The sequence below is a fragment of the Poecile atricapillus genome, chromosome 33 (assembly GCF_030490865.1).
Source record: "Poecile atricapillus isolate bPoeAtr1 chromosome 33, bPoeAtr1.hap1, whole genome shotgun sequence".
Classification (NCBI taxonomy): Eukaryota; Metazoa; Chordata; class Aves; order Passeriformes; family Paridae; genus Poecile; species Poecile atricapillus.
Genome location: NC_081281.1, coordinates 1,635,767 through 1,657,768, shown reverse-complemented (window position 1 = coordinate 1,657,768; position 22,002 = coordinate 1,635,767). Strand labels below are relative to the sequence as shown.

General features: G+C 67.3%; 2 protein-coding genes across 2 annotated transcripts; both read left to right on the top strand.

Annotated features, from left to right (window-relative positions):
• Window positions 1-4,896: 4,896 nt before the first annotated feature.
• UFC1 (ubiquitin-fold modifier conjugating enzyme 1) lies at window positions 4,897-7,273 on the top strand. The gene is made up of 4 exons (XM_058860563.1): window positions 4,897-5,060; window positions 5,156-5,232; window positions 6,567-6,657; window positions 7,129-7,273. The coding sequence occupies exons 1-4, from the start codon at window positions 4,986-4,988 to the stop codon at window positions 7,198-7,200; spliced, it is 315 nt and encodes a 104-aa protein (XP_058716546.1). The 5' UTR covers window positions 4,897-4,985; the 3' UTR covers window positions 7,201-7,273.
• A 199-nt stretch (window positions 7,274-7,472) lies between these two features.
• USP21 (ubiquitin specific peptidase 21) lies at window positions 7,473-21,689 on the top strand. Its single transcript, XM_058860211.1, has 15 exons — window positions 7,473-7,518; window positions 8,202-8,257; window positions 8,358-8,655; window positions 8,772-9,052; window positions 15,748-15,807; window positions 18,853-18,976; window positions 19,068-19,179; window positions 19,260-19,397; window positions 19,509-19,573; window positions 19,655-19,758; window positions 19,861-19,947; window positions 20,044-20,122; window positions 20,239-20,346; window positions 21,332-21,446; window positions 21,547-21,689. The coding sequence occupies exons 1-15, from the start codon at window positions 7,473-7,475 to the stop codon at window positions 21,635-21,637; spliced, it is 1,764 nt and encodes a 587-aa protein (XP_058716194.1). The 3' UTR covers window positions 21,638-21,689.
• Window positions 21,690-22,002: the final 313 nt, after the last annotated feature.

The window sequence follows — 22,002 nt, the reverse complement described above, 5'->3', positions numbered from 1 at the left end:
TTGGGGAGGGGGCTCAGGATCCCCCCGGTGTGTGGGGAGGGGGCTCATGACCCCCCCGGTGTGTGGGGAGGGGGCTCAGGATCCCCCCGGTGTGTGGGGAGGGGGCTCGGGATCCCCCCGGTGTGTGGGGAGGGGGTTCGGGATCCCCCCGGTGTGTGGGGAGGGGGCTCAGGATCCCCGGTGTGTGGGGAGGGGGCTCAGGATCCCCCGGTGTGTGGGGAGGGGGCTCCGGGACCCCCGGGATCCCCCCGGTGTGTGGGGAGGGGGTTCGGGATCCCCCCGGTGTGTGGGGAGGGGGCTCAGGATCCCCCCGGTGTGTGGGGAGGGGGCTCAGGATCCCCCCGGTGTGTGGGGAGGGGGCTCATGACCCCCCCGGTGTGTGGGGAGGGGGCTCCGGGATCCTCCGGGTGTGTGGGAGGGGGCTCCGGGATGCCCCGGTGTGTGGGGAGGGGGCTCAGGATCCCCCCGGTGTGTGGGGAGGGGGCTCAGGATCCCCCGGTGTGTGGGGAGGGGGCTCCGGGACCCCCGGTGTGTGGGGAGGGGGCTCGGGACCCCCCGGTGTGTGGGGAGGGGTCTCCGGGATCCCCCCGGTGTGTGGGGAGGGGGCTCCGGGACCCCCCCGGTGTGTGGGGAGGGGGCTCAGGATCCCCCCGGTGTGTGGGGAGGGGGCTCGGGACCCCCCCGGTGTGTGGGGAGGGGGCTCTGGGAGTCCTCCGGTGTGTGGGGAGGGGGCTCAGGACCCCCCCGGTGTGTGGGGAGGGGGCTCCGGGATCCCCCCGGTGTGTGGGGAGGGGGCTCAGGATCCCCCCGGTGTGTGGGGAGGGGGCTCCGGGACCCCCCGGTGTGTGGGGAGGGGGCTCCGGGACCCCCCGGTGTGTGGGGAGGGGGCTCAGGATCCCCCCCGGTGTGTGGGGAGGGGGCTCCGGGAGTCCCCCGGTGTGTGGGGAGGGGGCTCAGGGACCCCCCGGTGTGTGGGGAGGGGGCTCCGGGACCCCCCCGGTGTGTGGGGAGGGGGCTCAGGATCCCCCCGGTGTGTGGGGAGGGGGCTCCGGGACCCCCCCGGTGTGTGGGGAGGGGGCTCAGGATCCCCCGGTGTGTGGGGAGGGGGCTCAGGATCCCCCCGGTGTGTGGGGAGGGGGCTCCGGGATCCCCCCGGTGTGTGGGGAGGGGGCTCGGGATATGAGGGGGGGGATTTGGGGGGGATTTTGGGGGGTTTGAGAGAAATTGGGGGATTTTTGGGGGGTTGAGGGAAATTTGGGGGTCTTTGGGGGATTTGAGGGAAATTGGGGGGGGTCTTTGGGGGGATTTTTGGGGGGTTTGAGGGAAATTTGGGGGGATTTTTGGGGGGGTTTGAGGGAAATTTGGGGGGTCTTTGGGGGGATTTTTTGGGGGGTTGAGGGGTCTTTGGGGATGTGGGGGAAATTGGGGGGGTCTTTGGGGGATTTTTGGGGGTGTTTGAGGGAAATTTGGGGGGATTTTTGGGGGATTTGAGGGAAATGGGGGGGTCTTTGGGGGGATTTTTGGGGGTGTTTGAGGGAAATTTGGGGTCTTTGGGGGATTTGAGGGAAATTGGGGGGGGTCTTTGGGGGGATTTTTGGGGGGGTTTGAGGGAAATTTGGGGGGTCTTTGGGGGGATTTTTTTTGGGGGGTTGAGGGGTCTTTGGGGGGATTTTGGGGGTTTGAGAGGAATTGGGGGGGATTTTTGGGGGGATTTGAGGGAAATTGGGGGGGTCTTTGGGGGATTTTTGGGGGGGTTTGAGAGAAATTGGGGGGGGATTTTTGGGGGGATTTGAGGGAAATTTGGGGGGATTTTTGGGGGGTTTGAGAGAAATTGGGGGGGATTTTTTGGGGGATTGGGGGGGTCTCTGGGGGGATTTTTGGGGTGTTTGAGGGAAATTTGGGGGATTTTGGGGGGATTTTTTTGGGGGGTTGAGGGGTCTTTGGGGGATTTGAGGGAAATTGGGGGGGTCTTTGGGGGGATTTTTGGGGGGTTTGAGGGAAATTTGGGGGGATTTTTGGGGGGGTTTGAGGGAAATTTGGGGGGGTCTTTGGGGGGATTTTTTGGGGGGTTGAGGGGTCTTTGGGGATGTGGGGGAAATTGGGGGGGGTCTTTGGGGGGATTTTTTGGGGGTGTTTGAGGGAAATTTGGGGGATTTTTGGGGGGTTTGAGGAAATTTGGGGGGTCTTTGTGGGGATTTTTTTGGGGGGTTGAGGGGTCTTTGGGATGTGGGGGAAATTGGGGTCTTTGGGAGGATTTTTGGGGGGTTTGAGGGAAATTTGGGGGTCTTTGGGGGATTTGGGGGGGTCTTTGGGGGGATTTTTGGGGGGATTGGGGGGTCTTTGGGGGGATTTTTGGGGGTGTTTGAGGGAAATTTGGGGGTCTTTGGGGGATTTGAGGGAAATTTGGGGGGTCTTTAGGGGGATTTTTGGGGGATTGGGGGGGTCTTTGGGGGGATTTTTGGGGGGGTTTGAGGGAAATTTGGGGGGGTCTTTGGGGGATTTTTTTGGGGGGTTGAGGGTCTTTGGGGATTTGGGGGAAATTGGGGGGGGTCTTTGGGAGGATTTTTGGGGGGGGTTGAGGGAAATTTGGGGGATTTTTGGGGGGGTTTGAGGAAATGGGGGGGTCTTTGTGGGGATTTTTTGGGGGTTGAGGGGTCTTTGGGGATGTGGGGGAAATTGGGGGGGTCTTTGGGGGGATTTTTGGGGGTGTTTGAGGGAAATTTGGGGGTCTTTGGGGGATTTGAGGGAAATTGGGGGGGGGTCTTTGGGGGATTTTTGGGGGTTTGAGGGAAATTTGGGGGGGATTTTGGGGGGGTTTGAGGGAAATGGGGGGGTCTTTGGGGGGATTTTTTGGGGGGTTGAGGGGTCTTTGGGGATTTGGGGGAAATTGGGGGGGTCTTTGGGGGGATTTTTGGGGAGTTTGCAGGGAATTTGGGGGCATTTTTGGGGGTGTTTGAGGGAAATAGGGGGGTTTTTGGGGGGTTTGAGGGAAATTGGGGGGGGTCTTTGGGAGGATTTTTTGGGGGGATTGGGGGGGTCTTTGGGGGGATTTTTGGGGGGGTTTGAGGGAAATGGGGGGGTCTTTGGGGGATTTTTGGGGGTGTTTGAGGGAAATTTGGGGGGATTTTTGGGGGTGTTTGAGGGAAATTTGGGGGGGTCTTTGGGGGGATTTTTTTGGGGGGTTGAGGGGTCTTTGGGGATTTGGGGGAAATTGGGGGGGGTCTTTGGGAGGATTTTTGGGGGATTGGGGGGTCTTTGGGGGGATTTTTGGGGGGGTTTGAGGGAAATTTGGGGGGTCTTTGGGGGGATTTTTTGGGGGGTTGAGGGGTCTTTGGGGATTTGGGGGAAATTGGGGGGGTCTTTGGGGGATTTTTGGGGGCATTGAGGGAAATTTGGGGGATTGGGGGGGATTTGGGGGGCTGCTCAGTGACCAGGGGGGGTCCCCAAGTCTGAGAGATGTGGAGGGTCCCGGGGGGGGGTCTGAGGTGTTTTGGGAGGGTCCTGGGGGGCTTTGGGGGGAGTCCCAGGGGTCTTGGGAGGGTCCTGGGGTGTCTGAGGTGCTTTGGGGGGTTTCTGGGGTCTGGGGGGGTCCTGGGGTGCTCTGAGGTGTTTTGGGAGGGTCCCAGGGGCCTGGGGAGGGTCCTGGGGGGCTCTGAGGTGTTTTGGGGGTGTCCCAGGGGGTCCTGTGGTGCTTTTGTGGGGTTCCCGAGGGGGTCTGAGGTGCTTTGGGGGGCTCCTTGGAGCCTGGGGGGGGTCCCGGGGGGCTTTGGGGGCTCCTCGGAGCCTGGGGGGGGGTCCTGGGGGTGTCTGAGGTGTTTTGGGAGGGTCCCAGGGGCCTGGGGGGGATCCTGGGGGGCTCTGAGGTGTTTTTGGGGTGTCCCAGGGGGTCCTGAGGTATTTTTGGGGTGTCCCAGGGGGTCCTGAGGTGTTTTGGGGGGGCTCCTCGGAGCCTGGGGGGGTCCCAGGGGTGTCTGAGCTGCTTTTGGAGGGTCCCGGGGGTGTCTGAGGTACTCTGGGGGCTTCTTGGAGCCTGGGGAGGGTCTTGGGGGGCTCTCAGGTGTTTTAGGGGGGGTCCCAGGGGTCTTGGGAGGGTCCTGGGGGGCTCTGAGGTGCTTTTGGGGGGTTCCAGGGACCTGAGGGGGGGTCCCAGGGGTGTCTGAGGTGCTTTGGGGGGTCCCAGGGGTCTTGGGAGGGTCCTGGGGGCTTTGGGGGTGTCCCAGGGGTCCTGAGGTGCTTTTGGGGGCTTCCTGGGGTCTGGGGGGGGTCTCGGGGGTGTCTAAGGTGCTTTTGGGGGGCTCCTTGAAGCCTGGGGGGGATCCTGGGGGGCTCCTCAGAGCCTGAGGGGGGGTCCTGAGGTGTTTTGGGGGGCTCCTCGAAGCCTGGGGAGGGTCCTGGGGGGCTCTCAGGTGCTTTGGGGGTGTCCCAGGGGTCTTGGGGGGGTCCCAGGGGTGTCTGAGGTGCTTTTGGGGGTGTCCCAGGGGTCCTGAGGTGCTTTTGGAGGGTCCCGGGGGTGTCTGAGGTGCTCTGGGGGCTTCTTGGAGCCTGGGGAGGGTCCTGGGGGGCTCTCAGGTGCTTTTGGGGGGTCCCAGGGACCTGGGGAGGGTCCTGGGGGGCTCTGAGGTGCTTTGGGGGGGTCCCAGGGGTCTTGGAGGGTCCTGGGGGGCTTTGGGGTGTCCCAGGGGGTCCTGAGGTGTTTTGGGGGGCTCTGAGGTGTTTTGGGGGGGTCCCAGGGACCTGGGGGGGGTCCTGGGGGCTCTGAGGTGTTTTGGGGGGGTCCCAGGGACCTGGGGGGGGTCCTGGGGGCTCTGAGGTGTTTTGGGGGGGTCCAGGGGCCTGGGGAGGGTCCTGGGGGCTCTGAGGTGTTTTGGGGGGGGTCCCGAGGGGCGCTGAGGTGCTTTTAGGGTCTCTGAGGTACTTTTGGGGGGGGTCCCTGCGAGGGGGGGGGGGGTTCCCCACACTGAGGGGGTCCTGGGACCCCTCCCCAAATGTGCCCCAGGTGGTTCGGCAGGTGCTGGTACATCCACGAGCTGCTCCGGTACGAGTTCAGCATCGAGTTCGAGGTGAGCAGGGGGGTTTTTGGGGAGGGGTCCGAGGTTGGGGAGGGGGTCACAGAGGGTGCAGACCCCCCCCCAAACCTCGCCCACCCCCCCCCCAGATCCCGGTGACGTACCCGGGCACTGCCCCCGAAATCGCCATCCCCGAGCTGGATGGGAAAACGGCCAAAATGTACCGGTGGGTCTGGGGGGGCTTCGGGGAGGGGGCTGGGAGGGGTTGGGGGGGTCCTGAGGCTGGGGGGGTCCTGGGGAGGGGTCTTGGGAGGGGTCTTGGGGGGGTCCTGAGGCTGGGGGGGTCCTCGGGAGGGTCTTGGGAGGGTTGGAAGTGGGATTTGGGGGGTCCTGAGGCTGGGGGGGGTCCTGGGGAGGGTTTGGGGGTTTGGGAGGGGTTGGAAGGGGGATTTGGGGCTTGGGGGGGGTCCTGAGGCTGGGGGGGGGGTCCTGGGGAGGGGTCTTGGGAGGGGGTGAAGGGGGGTGGAAGGAGTTGGAAGGGGGTTTGGGGGGTCCTGAGGCTGGGGGGGGCCTGGGGAGGAGTCTTGGGAGGATTTGGGGGGTTGAAGGGGGATTTGGGGGGGTCCTGAGGCTGGGGGGGGCCTGGGGAGGGGTCTTGGGAGGGTTTGGGGGGTCCTAGGGAGGATTTGGGGGTTTGGGAGGGGTTGGAAGGGGGATTTGGGGGGGTCCTGAGGCTGGGGCAGTCCTGGGGAGGGGTCTTGGGAGGATTTGGGGGGTCCTGAGGCTGGGGGTGCTTCGGGGAGGGGTCTGGGGAGGGTTTTGGGGGGGTCTTGGGGAGGGTTTGGGGGTTTGGGAGGGGTTGGAAGGGGGATTTGGGGGCTTTGGGGGGTCCTGAGGCTGGGGGGGGGGGTCCTGGGGAGGGGTCTTGGGAGGGGGTGAAGGGGGTGGAAGGAGTTGGAAGGGGGGGTTTGGGGGGGTCCTGAGGCTGGGGGGGGTCCTGGGGAGGGGTCTTGGGAGGGTTTGGGGGGTCCTAGGGAGGATTTGGGGTTTGGGGGGGTTGGAAGGGGGGTTTGGGGGGGTCCTGAGGCTGGGGGGGCCTGGGGAGGGGTCTTGGGAGGGGTCTTGGGGGGTCCTGAGGCTGGGGGGGACCTGGGGAGGGGTCTGGGGAGGGTTTGGGGGGGTCCTGAGGCTGGGGGGGGTCCTGGGGAGGGGTCTTGGGAGGGTTTGGGGGGTTGGAAGTGGGATTTGTGGGGGGTTTGGGGGGGTCCTGAGGCTGGGAGGGTCCTTTGGAGGTGTCTTGGGAGGGTTTGGGGGGGTTGGAAGGGGGTTTGGGGGGGTCCTGAGGGGTTTGGGGGGGTCTTGGGGCTGGGGGGATTCCTGGGGGGGGGGGAGGGTTTATTTGGGGTTTTGGGGAGGGTCTGAGGGGTTTGGGGGGTCCTGAGGGGTTTGGGGGGTCTTGGGGTTGGGGGGATGGGGCTGGAGGGGATCTCTGCTGGGGGGGTCCCTGGGGAGGGTCTCGGGTGGGCACAGGGGGGCTCTGACGGGTCCCTCCCCCCACAGGGGGGGCAAGATCTGCCTCAGTGACCACTTCAAGCCCCTGTGGGCCAGGAACGTCCCCAAATTCGGGCTGGCACACCTGATGGCCCTGGGGGTGAGCTGGGACAGGGGGGGGACATTGGGGGGGACACCAGGGGGCTGGGGGACACCCAGGGGGGCTGGGGGTCACCCGGGGGGGCTGGGGGACACCCAGGAACGTCCCCAAATTCGGGCTGGCACACCTGATGGCCCTGGGGGTGAGCTGGGACAGGGGGGGACATTGGGGGTGACACCCAGGGGGGGTTCAGTGACACCCAGGAACGTCCCCAAATTCGGGCTGGCACACCTGATGGCCCTGGGGGTGAGCTGGGACAGGGGGGGGACATTGTGGGGGACACCCAGGGGGGCTGGGGGACACCCAGGGGGGGCTGGGGGACACCCAGGGGGGGACATTGTGGGGGACACCCGGGGGGGGTTCAGTGACACCCAGGGGGGTTCAGTGACACCCAGGGGGGGTTCAGTGACACCCAGGGGGGGTTGTCACCCTGTTTTTGGGGGGCTGGGGGTGACACCCCTGTCCCCACAGCTCGGTCCCTGGCTGGCCGTGGAGATCCCGGACCTCATCTCCAAAGGCCTCATCCAGCACAAGGACAAGTGACCAACGGCGACATTTCTGTGTCCCCTCCCTTCCCAGCTGCTCGCACCCCTCTCCAATAAAATCTGAACCCCGATTTTGTGCCGGTTTGTTATTTTTGGGGTGACACCGGGGGGTTTTACCCCCAAAAACCGCGAACCCGCAGAAACCCGCGCGGGTTGCGGCCCCTTTAAGACGCCGCGCGGTTTTCGGGAGGGCGTGGCCACGTCGGCGGCGCATGCGCAGAGCCGCCAGCGAGGCCGGCGGGGGCGGGGCCGGCTGAGGGAGGAACAAAGATGGCGGCGGGTGCGGCGGGAGTTGTTGCCATGGCGGCCCGCGGAGGTGCGGGGGACAGCGGGGCGACCCCGCCGAGGGGATGGGGGGTCCGGGGGGGTCTAAATTGGGGCTGGGGGGCTCGGCGGTAGCGGACACCCCCTCTCAGGGGAGCGGCGGGGCCGGCGGGGGGTGCGGGACAGGGCCCCGGGGGGCGGGGGGCTCTGTGGGGATGATGGGGAGGGGGAAACGGGGACCCCTCAGGGGGGAGCGGGGTGGGGCGGCGGGGAGGGGGACAGGGGACATCCCCCCTGAGGGACCCCGGGCCGGGAGAGGGGGGCGGGGCCGCGAGGGGCTGGGGGGGATTTGGGGGTGATTTTGGGGAGGGGGCTGCATTTTGGGGGAGCCCCTTTGGGGGAGCCCGGGTTGGGGCGGGGGGCGCTGGGCAGGGCTGGAGGGGACCGGACGGGGGATGGGGGGGCTGCGGAGGAGGGGGCTGAGCCCGGGGGTCGCGGTCTGGGCAGGGGTTGGGAGCTTTTCCAGCGGTTTTGCCTCGCCGGACCCTTCCCCAAAACCGGGGGGGGGGTTTGTCCTCCTCCCCTCCGGGACCCCCCCCATCCCTCCCCGGGGTACCCCGAGCACCGACACCCCCCGACTCGGGGAGCAGCACCCCGCAGCTCCACCGGGAACCCATCCGGGGGATCCCCCGGAGGTTTTGGGGTGCCCCCAACCCGACCCTCCCCGCTCCGCAGGGCCCCCGCCGACGGGACGCTGTGTCCGGCCGCCGGGCTCGGGGGGCTGTGAGCAGGTGGGTCCCGCTCCCCCTCCCCTTTTTACCCCCTCCCCATGGCTCTGTCACCTTGTCACCGAGCTGTCCCCGCTGTCCCCGCAGGCCCCGCCATGCCCAGGCCTCGGAGCACCGCCTGGGCCGCTCCAGGGACACCGTGGTGACCGCTCAGCCCCGGCCGGGCTCCCGCTTGCCCAGCGGCCACCGAGCGCTGAGCCAGGAGCGCCATGCGAGCCACAACGGGCTCTCCCCGGCCCCCAAACTCCGCCTGCTGCCCCCGCGGCCCCCCGCCGCCCCCCGAAGACCCCCGCCCCAAGAAGCTGGAGCTGGAGCGGGGCCGGGCGGCCAAGCGGGGGGACGCGGCTCCCCGCGGGCCGGGGGGACGCCGGGGGCCGCTGAAAGCCGATCACGGTGTGCGGGTACCCGGGGGTGCCCCGCAGGTACCGGGCAGCGCTTCCTTCTCGCTGCCCAGCGCTGCCGAGCGACGCCGGAGCAACCTGGCCCGTTCCAAATCCATCAGCATCGGGGACCTGAGCCAGGGAGGTGGCGGCGGTGTCCCCAGCCGAGCCGAGGACGTGGCGGTTGGCGCTGAGCCGCTTGGTGCTCAGGGACTGCGGGCACCCGCTGGCTGCGGGCGCGCTGGCGCTGCGCCGGAGCTCCTCGCTCCGCAGGGTCACGGTGGCCACCGGGCCCGACGGTAAAGCCACCCCGCCGCTGCTCTCCGTGCGCCCCGAGGGCGGCCCCCGCAGCCGAACCGAGCCCCCGTACGGCCCCGGCAGCCCCGCGCCCGGCCGGACCGAGGACAAGGCGGCCGCCGTAAGAGCCTCGGGAGGGGGGCGGCCGGGGGGTGGCGTGGGGACCGCGGTGGCACCGGTACCGGGGATGTGGTGACACCCCTGCGGTGGCACCGGTACCGGGGATGTGGTGAGACCCCTGCGGTGGCACCGGTGTCGGGGATGTGGTGACACCCCCGTGGTGTTACTGGTGTCGGGGATGTGGTGACACCCACGTGGTGTCACCGGTACCGGGGATGTGGTGAGACCCCCGCGGTGGCACCAGTACCGGGGATGTGGTGAGACCCCCATGGTGTCACTGGTACCGGGGATGTGGTGAGACCCTCACGGTGTCACCGGTACCAGGGATGTGGTGACACCCCCGCGGTGGCACCGGTGTCGGGGATGTGGTGAGACCCCCGTGGTGTCACCGGTACCGGGGATGTGGTGACACCCTCACGGTGGCACCCGGGTACCGGGGATGTGGTGAGACCCCCGCGGTGGCACCGGTACCGGGGATGTGGTGACACCCCCGTGGTGTCACCGGTGTCGGGGATGTGGTGAGACCCTCACGGTGGCACCGGTACCGGGGATATGATGAGACCCCTGTGGTGTCACCGGTACCGGGGATGTGGTGAGACCCCCGCGGTGGCACCGGTGTCGGGGATGTGGTGACACCCCCGCGGTGGCACCGGTATCGGGGATGTGGTGAGACCCCCGCGGTGGCACCGGTATCGGGGATGTGGTGAGACCCCCGCGGTGGCACTGGTACCGGGGATGTGGTGACACCCCTGTGGTGGCACCGGTACCGGGGATGTGGTGAGACCCTCACAGTGGCACCGGTACCAGGGATGAGGTGAGACCCCCGCGGTGTCACCGGTTGTCGGGGATGTGGTGAGACCCCTGTGTTGGCCACCGGTACCGGGGATGTGATGAGACCCCCGTGGTGTCACCGGTACCCGGGGATGTGGTGAGACCCCCGCGGTGTCACCGGTGTCGGGGATGTGGTGACACCCCCACGGTGGCACCGGTACCGGGGATGTGGTGACACCCCCGCGGTGGCACCGTACCGGGGATGTGGTGACACCCCCCGCGGTGGCACCGGTGTCGGGGATGTGGTGACACCCCTGCGGTGGCACCGGTACCGGGGATGTGGTGAGACCCCTGCGGTGTCACCGGTACCGGGGATGTGGTGAGACCCTCATGGTGTCACCGGTACCGGGGATGTGGTGACACCCTCACGGTGGCACCGGTACCGGGGATGTGGTGAGACCCCCGCGGTGGCAACCGGTACCGGGATGTGGTGAGACCCCCGCGGTTGGCACCGGTGTCGGGGATGTGGTGAGACCCCCGCGGTGGCACCGGTAACCGGGGATGTGGTGAGACCCCTGCGGTGGCAACCGGTACTGGGGATGTGGTGAGACCCTCACGGTGTCACCGGTACTGGGGATGTGGTGAGACCCTCACGGTGTCACCGGTACCGGGGATGTGGTGAGACCCCTGTGGTGGCACCGGTACCAGGATGTGGTGAGACCCTCACGGTGTCCCCAGCCTTGGGAATGTGTTGAGACCCCCGCGGTGTCCCCGGCTTTGGGGACATTTTGAACCTCGCATCGTCCCCAGCCTTGGGGATGTTTTGAGACCCTCCCCAGTGTCCCCAGCCTTGGGGACATTCTGAGACCCCCGCAGTGTCCCCAGCCTTGGGGATGTTTTGAGACCCCCGCAGTGTCCCCACCTTTGGGGACATTCTGAGCCCCCCACCCTGTCCCCACCTTTGGGACATTCTGAGCCCCCTGCAGTGTCCCCACCTTTGGGGACATTCTGAGGCCCCCGCAGTGTCCCCACGTTTGGGGACATTTTGAGCCCCCCACAGTGTCCCCACCTTTGGGGACATTCTGAGCCCCCCGCAGTGTCCCCACCTTTGGGGACATTCTGAGCCCCCCGCAGTGTCCCCAGCTTTGGGGACATTCTGAGCCCCCCACAGTGTCCCCACCTTTGGGGACATTCTGAGCCCCCCACAGTGTCCCCAGCTTTGGGGACATTCTGAGCCCCCCGCAGTGTCCCCAGCCTTGGGACATTCTGAGCCCCCCACAGTGTCCCCACCTTTGGGGACATTCTGAGCCCCCCACAGTGTCCCCAGCTTTGGGGACATTCTGGTCCCCCACCCTGTCCCCACCTTTGGGGACATTCTGAGCCCCCCGCAGTGTCCCCACCTTTGGGGACATTCTGAGCCCCCCGCAGTGTCCCCACCTTTGGGACATTCTGAGCCCCCACCCTGTCCCCACCTTTGGGGACATTCTGAGCCCCCCACAGTGTCCCCACCTTTGGGACATTCTGAGCCCCCCACAGTGTCCCAGCTTTGGGGACATTCTGAGCCCCCACAGTGTCCCCACCTTTGGGGACATTCTGAGCCCCCCACAGTGTCCCCACCTTTGGGGACATTCTGGTCCCCCCACCCTGTCCCCACCTTTGGGGACATTCTGAGCCCCCCACAGTGTCCCCAGCCTTGGGACATTCTGAGCCCCCTGCAGTGTCCCCACCTTTGGGGACATTCTGAGCCCCCCACAGTGTCCCCACCTTTGGGGACATTCTGAGCCCCCTGCAGTGTCCCCACCTTTGGGGACATTCTGAGCTCCCGCAGTGTCCCCAGCCTTGGGGACATTCTGAGCCCCCCACAGTGTCCCCACCTTTGGGGACATTCTGAGCCCCCCACAGTGTCCCCACCTTTGGGGACATTCTGCTCCCCCCACAGTGTCCCCACCTTTGGGGACATTCTGAGCCCCCCACCCTGTCCCCAGCCTTGGGGACATTCTGAGCCCCCCACCCTGTCCCCAGCCTTGGGGACATTCTGAGCCCCCCACCTTTGGGGACATTCTGAGCCCCCCACCCTGTCCCCAGCCTTGGGGACATTCTGAGCCCCCACCCTGTCCCCAGCCTTGGGGACATTCTGAGCCCCCCACAGTGTCCCCACCTTTGGGGACATTCTGAGCCCCCCGCAGTGTCCCCACCTTTGGGGACATTCTGAGCCCCCCACAGTGTCCCCACCTTTGGGGACATTCTGAGCCCCCCACAGTGTCCCCACCTTTGGGGACATTCTGAGCCCCCACCCTGTCCCCACCTTTGGGGACATTCTGAGCCCCCCACAGTGTCCCCACCTTTGGGGACATTCTGAGCCCCCCGCAGTGTCCCCACCTTTGGGGACATTCTGAGCCCCCCGCAGTGTCCCCACCTTTGGGGACATTCTGAGCCCCCCGCAGTGTCCCCAGGTTTGGGGACATTCTGAGCCCCCCACCCTGTCCCCACCTTTGGGGACATTCTGAGCCCCCACCCTGTCCCCACCTTTGGGGACATTCTGAGCCCCCACCCTGTCCCCACCTTTGGGGGACATTCTGAGCCCCCCGCAGTGTCCCCACCTTTGGGGACATTCTGAGCCCCCCCGCAGTGTCCCCACCTTTGGGGACATTCTGAGCCCCCCGCAGTGTCCCCACCTTTGGGGACATTCTGAGCCCCCCACCCTGTCCCCACCTTTGGGGACATTCTGAGCCCCCCACAGTGTCCCCACCTTTGGGACATTCTGAGCCCCCGCAGTGTCCCCCACCTTTGGGGACATTCTGAGCCCCCACCCTGTCCCCACCTTTGGGACATTCTGAGCCCCCCACAGTGTCCCCACCTTTGGGGACATTCTGAGCCCCCCGCAGTGTCCCACCTTTGGGGACATTCTGAGCCCCCCGCAGTGTCCCCACCTTTGGGGACATTCTGAGCCCCCCGCAGTGTCCCCAGGTTTGGGGACATTCTGAGCCCCCCACCCTGTCCCCACCTTTGGGGACATTCTGAGCCCCCACCCTGTCCCCCACCTTTGGGGACATTCTGAGCCCCCCGCAGTGTCCCCACCTTTGGGGGACATTCTGAGCCCCCCGCAGTGTCCCCAGCCTTGGGGACATTCTGAGCCCCCACAGTGTCCCCACCTTTGGGGACATTCTGAGCCCCCCACAGTTGTCCCCAGCCTTGGGGACATTCTGGTCCCCCCGCAGTGTCCCCAGCTTTGGGGACATTCTGAGCCCCCACAGTGTCCCCACCTTTGGGGACATTCTGGTCCCCCCACAGTGTCCCCACCTTTGGGGACATTTTGAGACTCCCACGGTGTCCCCAGCCTTGGGGACATTCTGAGCCCCCCGCAGTGTCCCCACCTTTGGGGACATTCTGGTCCCCCCGCAGTGTCCCCACCTTTGGGGACATTCTGAGCCCCCTGCAGTGTCCCCACCTCTCAGCTCGGTGACACCGCCAGGGGGTGGCACTGGTGACATTCTCACCTGTCCCCTCTCCAGTCCCGTTTTGGGGACCCTCACGTCTCTTGGGGGGGTCGCTGCTGTCCCCCACAGCCCAGGGGGGGCTGGCGGTGGCCGCTGCCATCCCGCGGCGGCTCTGGAGGCTCCGGGGGTGGCCACGGGTGACCGGTGTGGCTCCGGGGATGGCCACGGGTGACCGGTGTGGCTCCGGGGATGGCCACGGGTGACCGGTGTGGCCCGGGGGGTGGCCGGTGTGGCCCGGGGGTGGCCACGGGTGGCCGGTGTGGCCTGGGGGTGGCCACGGGTGACCGGGTATGGCCCGGGGGGTGGCCGGTGTGGCCCAAGGGGTGACCGGTGTGGCCCGGGGGATGGCCACGGGTGACCGGTGTGGCTCCGGGGGGTGGCCAGGGGTGACCGATGTGGCTCCGGGGGGTGGCCAGGGGTGGCTGGTGTGGCCCGGGGGATGGCCACGGGTGACCGGTGTGGCCCGGGGGTGACCGGTGTGGCTCCAGGGGGTGGCCACGGGTGGCCCGGGGATGGCCGGTGTGGCCCGGGGGGTGGCCACCGGTGACCGGTGTGGCTCCGGGGGATGGCCACGGGTGACCGGTGTGGCCCGGGAGTGACCGTGGGTGACCGGTGTGGCCCGGGGGTGGCCACGGGTGGCCGGTGTGGCTTCGGAGGGTAGCCGGTGTGGCCCGGGGGTGGCCACGGGTGGCCCGGGGATGGCCGGTGTGGCCTAGGGATGGCCACGGGTGACCGGTGTGGCTCCGGGGGGTGGCCGGTGTGGCCTGGGGATGGCCACGGGTGACCGGTGTGGTCCTGGGGTGGCCACGGGTGGCCCGGGGATGGCCGGTGTGGCCCGGGGGTGGCCACGGGTGGCCGGTGTGGCTCCGGGGGGTGACCGGTGTGGCTCCGGGGGGTGGCCGGTGTGGCCCGGGAGTGACCGTGGGTGACCGGTGTGGCTCCAGGGGGTGGCCACGGGTGACCGGTGTGGCCCGGGGGTGGCCACGGGTGGCCCGGGGATGGCCGGTGTGGCCTGGGGATGGCCACGGGTGGCCGGTGTGGTCCTGGGGTGGCCACGGGTGGCCCGGGGGTGGCCGGTGTGGCCCAAGGGGTGACTGGTGTGGCTCCGGGGGATGGCCACGGGTGGCCACAGGTGACCGGTGTGAGCCGGGGGTGGCCGCTGCCCTCCCCGTTTCCGCATCCGCCTCTCCCCCCGCCCCACCCCGCACCTGCCCGGCCACGTGTGGGGGGCTCGTAATCCCCAAAATCCCCCCGGGACACGGAACCGCAGCCTCGTCCCCCCCTCGGGACACCCCCAGCGCCCCCCACGGAGCTTCCCGCAGCCCCGAAACCCCTGGATTTAAATCCAGGAGGGGTTTTTTTTGAGGGGGTGTTTACCTCCGCACCCCTCCGCAGCTCTCGCCGTTCCCCCGGGGCTAATTAATCCCTGCGGGATGAGCCTCCCGCTCGGCCCAGAATAGCCGGGGGAATCGGATCAGCTAATGAGCTGAGCGGGGAGAGGCTGGGGGGGACACACCGGGGGCTGCCAGCGGTGACATCGGTGCCGCCGGGGCCACCCCGGAGCCGGTGACACCCCGGAGCCAGCCCGGAGCCGGTGCCACCCGGAGCCGGTGACACCCCGGAGCCAGCCCGGAGCCGGTGACACCCCGGAGCCAGCCCGGAGGCGGTGACACCCCGGAGCCGGTGACACCCCGGAGCCCGGTGCCACCCGGAGCCGGTGCCACCCCGAGCCGGTGTCACCCGGAGCCGGTGTCACTCGGAGCCGGTGTCACCCCGAGCCGGTGTCACCCGGAGCCGGTGTCACCCGGAGCCCCCGGAGCCGGTGTCACCCGGACTCGGTGTCACTCGGAGCCGGTGCCACCCGGAGCCGGGGGTCACCCCGGAGCCGGTGCCACCCGGAGCCGGGGTCACTCGGAGCCGGTGACACTCCGAGCCGGTGCCACCCCCGGTGTCACCCGCAGCCAGTGTCACCGGGAGCCGGTGTCACCCGGAGCCGGTGTCGCCCGGAGCCGGTGTCACCCGGAGCCGGTGTCACCCGGAGCCGGTGTCACCCCGGTGTCACCCGGAGCCGGTGCCACCCGGAGCCGGTGTCACCCCGAGCCGGGTGCCACCCCGGTGTCACCCGGAGCCGGTGCCACCCCGGTGTCACCCCGAGCCGGTGCCACCCCGGTGTCACCGGGAGCCGGTGCCACCATGCCGGGGCTGCAGGGAGCCACGCTGGTGGAGCCTGCCCAGGAAGCTGCAGCGTTCCCTGGTGACCCGGCGGGAGCTCCAGGGCCGGGCCACCGACATCTCCGAGTCCGTGGTGCACACGGCGGTCATGGGGCTACTGCTGGTCACCGGCGAGGTGAAGCCACCGCCGGCGAGCGGCCGAGGGGACGGGGCAGGCGGGGCGCGGCTCACGGGGTGTCACTCCCTGTCCCCGCAGACCCATCACACGCTGCTCCTGGGATCGGGACACGTCGGCCTCAGGAATTTGGGCAACACGGTAAGCGGCCGTGGTGGCCACCGGGACTCTCCCGGGCTTCCGTTTTTGGGGTGCGGTGGGGGTTTGGGGTCACCTTGGGGTCTCCCGGGCTCGGTGACCGTGGTCCTGTCCCCCCTGTCCTGTTGGGATGTCACATTTCCAGAGGTCCCCCAGCCCCAGAGCAGTGTCCCCAAGGTCCCCAACCCTCCTGTCCCTCTGTCCTGGGGTGCAGGAGGGATTTGGGGTCACCTCGGGGTCCCCTCAGAGTCACTTTGGGGTCTCCCAGGCTTGGTGGCCGTGGTCCCATCCCCCTGTCCAGAGGTCCCCCTGTCCCTCAGCAGTGTCCCCAAGGTCCCCAGCCTTCCTGTCCCTCTGTCCTGGGCTGCAGGAGGGATTTGGGGTCCCCCCAGGGTCACCTCGAGGTCCCCTCAGTGTCACCTCGGGGTCCCCCAGGCTTGCAGTGCCACGTGTCCCATCCTGCTGGGGAAGTCCCCCAGCCCCACAGCAGTGTCCCCAAGGTCCCCAACCCTCCTGTCCCCCCTGTCCTGCTGGGATGTCACATTCCCAGAGGTCCCCCAGCCCCAGAGCATTGTCCCCAAGGTCCCCAGCCCTCCTGTCCCTCTGTCCTGGGGTGGCAGGAGGGATTTGGGGTCCCCTCAGAGTCACCTCGGGGTCCCCTCAGTGTCACCTTGGGGTCTCCCAGGCTCGGTGGCCGTGGTCCCGTCCCCCTGTCCTGCTGGGATGTCACATTCCCTGAGGTCCCCCCAGCCCCCCAGCACTGTCCCCAAGGTCCCCCAACCCTCCTGTCCCTCTGTCCTGGGGTGCAGGAGGGATTTGGGGGTCACCTCGGGGTCCCCTCAGTGTCACCTCGGGGTCTCCCAGGCTCGGTGGCTGTGGTCCCGTCCCCCTGTTGGGATGTCACATTCCCAGAGGTCCCCCAGCCCCACAGCAGTGTCCCCAAGGTCCCCAACCCTCCTGTCCCTGTGTCCTGGGGTGCAGGAGGGATTTGGGGTCCCCCTCAGTGTCACCTCGAGGTCCCCTCAGTGTCACCTTGGGGTCCCCCAGGCTTGGTGACCGTGGTCCTGTCCCCCCTGTCCTGCTGGGATGTCACATTCCCAGAGGTCCCCCCAGCCCCACAGCAGTGTCCCCAAGGTCCCCAACCCTCCTGTCCCCCTGTCCTGTTGGGATGTCACATTCCCAGAGGTCCCCCAGCCCCACAGCAGTGTCCCCAAGGTCCCCAACCCTCCTGTCCCCCTGTACTGCTGGGATGTCACATTCCCAGAGGTCCCCCTGTCCCTAAGCAGTGTCCCCAAGGTCCCCAGCCCTCCTGTCCCTCTGTCCTGTTGGGATGTCACATTCCCAGAGGTCCCCCAGCCCCACAGCAGTGTCCCCAATGTCCCCAGCCCTCCTGTCCCTCTGTCCTGGGGTGCAGGAGGGATTTAGGGTCCCCTCAGAGTCACCTCGGGGTCCCCTCAGTGTCACTTTGGGGTCTCCCAGGCTCGGTGGCCGTGGTCCCATCCCCCTGTCCAGAGGTCCCCCCAGCCCCACAGCATTGTCCCCAAGGTCCCCAGCCCTCCTGTCCCCCTGTCCTGCTGGGATGTCACATTCCCAGAGGTCCCCCTGTCCCACAGCGCTGTCCCCAAGGTCCCCAACCCTCCTGTCCCCCCTGTCCTGCTGGGATGTCACATTCCCAGAGGTCCCCCAGCCCCCCCAGCACTGTCCCCAAGGTCCCCAACCCTCTTGTCCCTGTGTCCTGGGCTGCAGGAGGAATTTGGGGGTCCCCTCAGTGTCACCTCGAGGTCCCCTCAGGGTCACCTCGAAGCCCCCCAGGCTTGCAGTGCCACGTTCCCATCCTGCTGGGGAAGTCCCCCAGCCCCACAGCAGTGTCCCCAAGGTCCCCAACCCTCCTGTCCCCCTGTCCTGTTGGGATGTCACATTCCCAGAGGTCCCCCCAGCCCCACAGCAGTGTCCCCAAGGTCCCCCAACCCTCCTGTCCCTCTGTCCTGGGGTGCAGGAGGGATTTGGGGTCACCTCGGGGTCCCCTCAGTGTCACCTCGGGGGTCTCCCAGGCTCGGTGGCTGTGGTCCCATCCCCCTGTCCAGAGGTCCCCCAGCCCCACAGCAGTGTCCCCAAGGTCCCCAGCCCCCCTGTCCCTGTGTCCTGGGCTGCAGGAGGGATTTGGGGTCCCCTCAGAGTCACCTCGAGGTCCCCTCAGGGTCACCTTGGGGTCCCCCAGGCTTGGTGACCGTGGTCCCGTCCCCCTGTCCTGCTGGGATGTCACATTCCCAGAGGTCCCCCAGCCCCACAGCAGTGTCCCCCAAGGTCCCCCAACCCTCCTGTCCGTCTGTCCTGGGGTGCAGGAGGGATTTGGGGTCACCTCGGGGTCCCCTCAGAGTCACCTCGGGGTCCCCTCAGTGTCACCTCCGGGTCCCCCAGGCTCAGTGGTCGTGGTCCCGTCCTCCTGTCTAGAGGTCCCCCAGCCCCAGAGCACTGTCCCCCAAGGTCCCCAACCCTCCTGTCCATCTGTCCTGGGCTGCAGGAGGGATTTGGGGTCACCTCGGGGTCCCCTCAGAGTCACTTTGGGGTCTCCCAGGCTTGGTGACCGTGGTCCTGTCCTCCTGTCCTGCTGGGATGTCACATTCCCAGAGGTCCCCCAGCCCCACAGCAGTGTCCCCAAGGTCCCCAGCCCTCCTGTCCCCCCTGTCCTGTTGGGATGTCACATTCCCAGAGGTCCCCCAGCCCCACAGCATTGTCCCCAAGGTCCCCAACCCTCCTGTCCCTCTGTCCTGCTGGGATGTCACATTCCCAGAGGTCCCCCCAGCCCCACAGCAGTGTCCCCAAGGTCCCCAACCCTCCTGTCCCTCTGTCCTGGGCTGCAGGAAGCATTTGGGGTCCCTTTGGTGTCACCCAGGGGTCACCTCAGCATCCCCCAGACTCTTTGCCACCATCCCAGAGACTCCAGCCCCACAGGTCACCCAGGACAGCAGCAGGGACACCCTGAGGGACCCATGGGGGGGACCTGCCACCTGCCAGGATGTCCCCTTGTCACCCCCTCCCCTCCTCCAGTGCTTCATGAACGCGGTGCTGCAGTGCCTGAGCAGCACCAAACCCCTGCGGGATTACTGCCTGCGCCGGGACTTCCAGCAGGAGCAGCCCCCCGGCCCCCGCGCCCCCCAGGAGCTCACCGAAGGTGGGACAGACCCCCCAAAACCCCCCCAAAGCCCCCCCAGATCCTCACACACCCCCCTCCCCGTGGCTCTGACGCCGCCGCGTCCCCGCAGCCTTCGCCGATGTCATCGCCGCCCTCTGGCACCCGGAGTCATCCGAGGCCGTCAACCCCGGGCGCTTCAAAGCCGTGTTCCAAAAATACGTCCCCTCCTTCACGGGTTACAGGTGAGACCCCCCCCTCCCCAAAAACATTTTGGGGACCCCCTTTTTGGGGAACTGAGGCGGTCACAGAGCGTCCCCAACAGCCAGCAGGACGCGCAGGAGTTCCTCAAGTTCTTCATGGACCGGCTGCACGTGGAGATCAACAGGAAGGGCCGGCGCACCCCCAGCATCCTGTCGGATGCACGGAGACCCCCGGCCCTGGAGGACCCCGAAACGCTCAGGTGAGGGCTGGAGGAAGAGGGTGGGAGGGGAAGGAGGGGGATCCCCGGTTTTATTTTTGGGGATAAAAAATATTTTTTATTTTTTTTTTTTCTCTCTCTCCGATGCCGCAGCGACGACGAGCGCGCCAACCAGATGTGGAAGCGTTACCTGGAGAGGGAGGACAGCAAGATCGTGGGTGAGTGGTGGTGTTGGGGGTGTCCTCAGCTTCCCCAGAACCCCCCAAAAAACCCTCCTGACCCACATTTTGCTCCCCCAGATCTCTTTGTGGGGCAGCTGAAGAGCTGCCTCAAGTGCCAGGCCTGCGGTTACCGCTCCACCACCTTCGAGGTGTTCTGCGACCTCTCGCTGCCCATCCCAAAGGTGAGGGACACCCCAGAAACCCCCCTCAGGCCTCCCCAAAAACCCCCTCAGACCTCCCCAGATACCCCTGACACCCCCACTCCCCAAATTCCCCCCCTCCAGAAAAGCTTTGCCGGGGGGAAGGTGTCGCTGCACGACTGCTTCAGCCTCTTCACCAAGGAGGAGGAGCTGGACTCGGAGAACGCCCCGGTGAGAGGATGGACCCCCCCCCACTCCCCACCCCAGAGACCCCCAGACCCCAATTCAGCCCCCAGCCCCTCCCTGACCCCCCCACCTGCCCCTCAGGTGTGCGACAAGTGCCGGCAGCGGACGCGGAGCACCAAGAAATTGACGATCCAGCGCTTCCCACGCATCCTGGTGCTCCGTATCCTTTGGCAATCAGCTCGGGGACCCCCTCCCCAAATTTTTTGGGGGGGTTTTTTGGGTGGTGGAGGGGATGAGAAGGGGCTCCTCCCAGTTTTCCCTTAATCCTTTTTTCAGACCTGAACCGTTTCTCCACCACGCGCTACTCCATCAAGAAATGCTCCGTCTTCGTGGACTTCCCGCTGCAGCAGCTCAACCTGCGGGAATTCGCCAGCGAGAAGGCGGGTGAGGCAGGAGGAGGAGCCCCGGGGAGAGGAAATTTGGGGTGCTTCTCGTGCTGGGGGGCAGCTCTCAATTCCCCAATTCCCTCAAAACCCCAATTCCCCGGGACCCCCAATCCCCCATGACCTCAATTCCCGGGGCTCCCTTTCCCCACCCCCAGACCCCCAATCCCGGGGTCTCCGTCCCCCCCAGGACCCCAAATCCCCCAGACCCCCAATCCCGGGGTCTCCTCCCCCCGAGGACCCCAAATCCCCCAGACCCCCAATCCTGGGGTCTCCGTCCCCCCCAGACCCCCAATCCCGGGGTCTCCCTCCCCCCGAGGACCCCAAATCCCCCAGACCCCCCAATCCCGGGGTCTCCTCCCCCCCAGACCCCCAATCCCGGGGTCTCCCTCCCCCCCAGGACCCCAATTCCCCCAGACCCCAAATCCCGGGGTCTCCGTCCCCCCCAGACCCCCAATTCCCGGGGTCTCCCCCCCCCAAATCCCCCAGACCCCCCAATCCCGGGGTCTCCCTCCCCCAAATCCCGGGGTCTCCCCCCCCAGACCCCCAATCTCGGGGTCTCCCTCCCCCCCAGGACCCCAATTCCTGGGGTCTCCGTCCCCCCAAATCCCCCAGACCCCCAAATCCCGGGGTCTCCCTCCCCCAAATCCCGGGGTCTCCGTCCCCCCCAGACCCCAAATCCCGGGGTCTCCCTCCCCCCCAGGACCCCAATTCCCGGGGTCTCCGTCCCCCAAATCCCGGGGTCTCCGTCCCCCCCAGACCCCCAATCCCAGGGTTTCCCTCCCCCCCAGGACCCCAAATCCCGGGGTCTCCCTCCCCCAAATCCCGGGGTCTCCGTCCCCCCCAGGACCCCAAATCCCCCAGACCCCAAATCCCGGGGTCTCCCCCCCCCAAATCCCCCAGACCCCAAATCCCGGGGTCTCGGTCCCCCCCAGACCCCCAATCCCGGGGTCTCCGTGCCCCCCATCTCCCCCTCCCCAATCCAGGCAGCCCCGTGTACAGCCTGTACGCGCTGTGCAACCACTCGGGCAGCGTCCACTACGGTCACTACACGGCCTTCTGTCGCGACCCCGCCGGCTGGCGCGTCTACAACGACTCTCGGTCAGTGTCCCCCTCCCCAGCACCCCACCCGGGGACCCCCACCCCACCCCGGGGACCCCCCTCCTCCTCCTCGGCGGGGTGCTGAGGGTGGTCCCCGCAGCGTCTCGCCCATCAGCGAGAACCAGGTGCCGTCCAGCGAGGGCTACGTGCTGTTCTACGAGCTGGAGGAGCCCCCCGGCCGCAGAGCCTGAGACCCCCGCCCGCCCGGACCCACCGCGGGGGGGTTTTGGGGGGGTTTTGGGGGGGTTTTGGGGGTGAACCCCCCCCTCCCTCCCCTCGGGAGCTCCGCGGGAATTGGGGGGGGGGGGGTTCGGGGGGTGCGGCCGCTGCCCGCGCGGCCCCGGGGGGTTTTGTGAATAAATTTATTAAAAAAAACCTTAAAAAAAGCAAAAAAAAACCCAAAAAAACCCAAAAAAACCCAAAAACCGCGCGGGGTTTTGGGGCGGGGGGAGGGGGCGTGGCTTGCTGGAGGGGGCGGGGCGAGGAATGATTGACAGCAAAAGTGGGCGTGGTCTACAGACTCGTGATGATTGATAAGTGAGGGGCGTGGTCACGG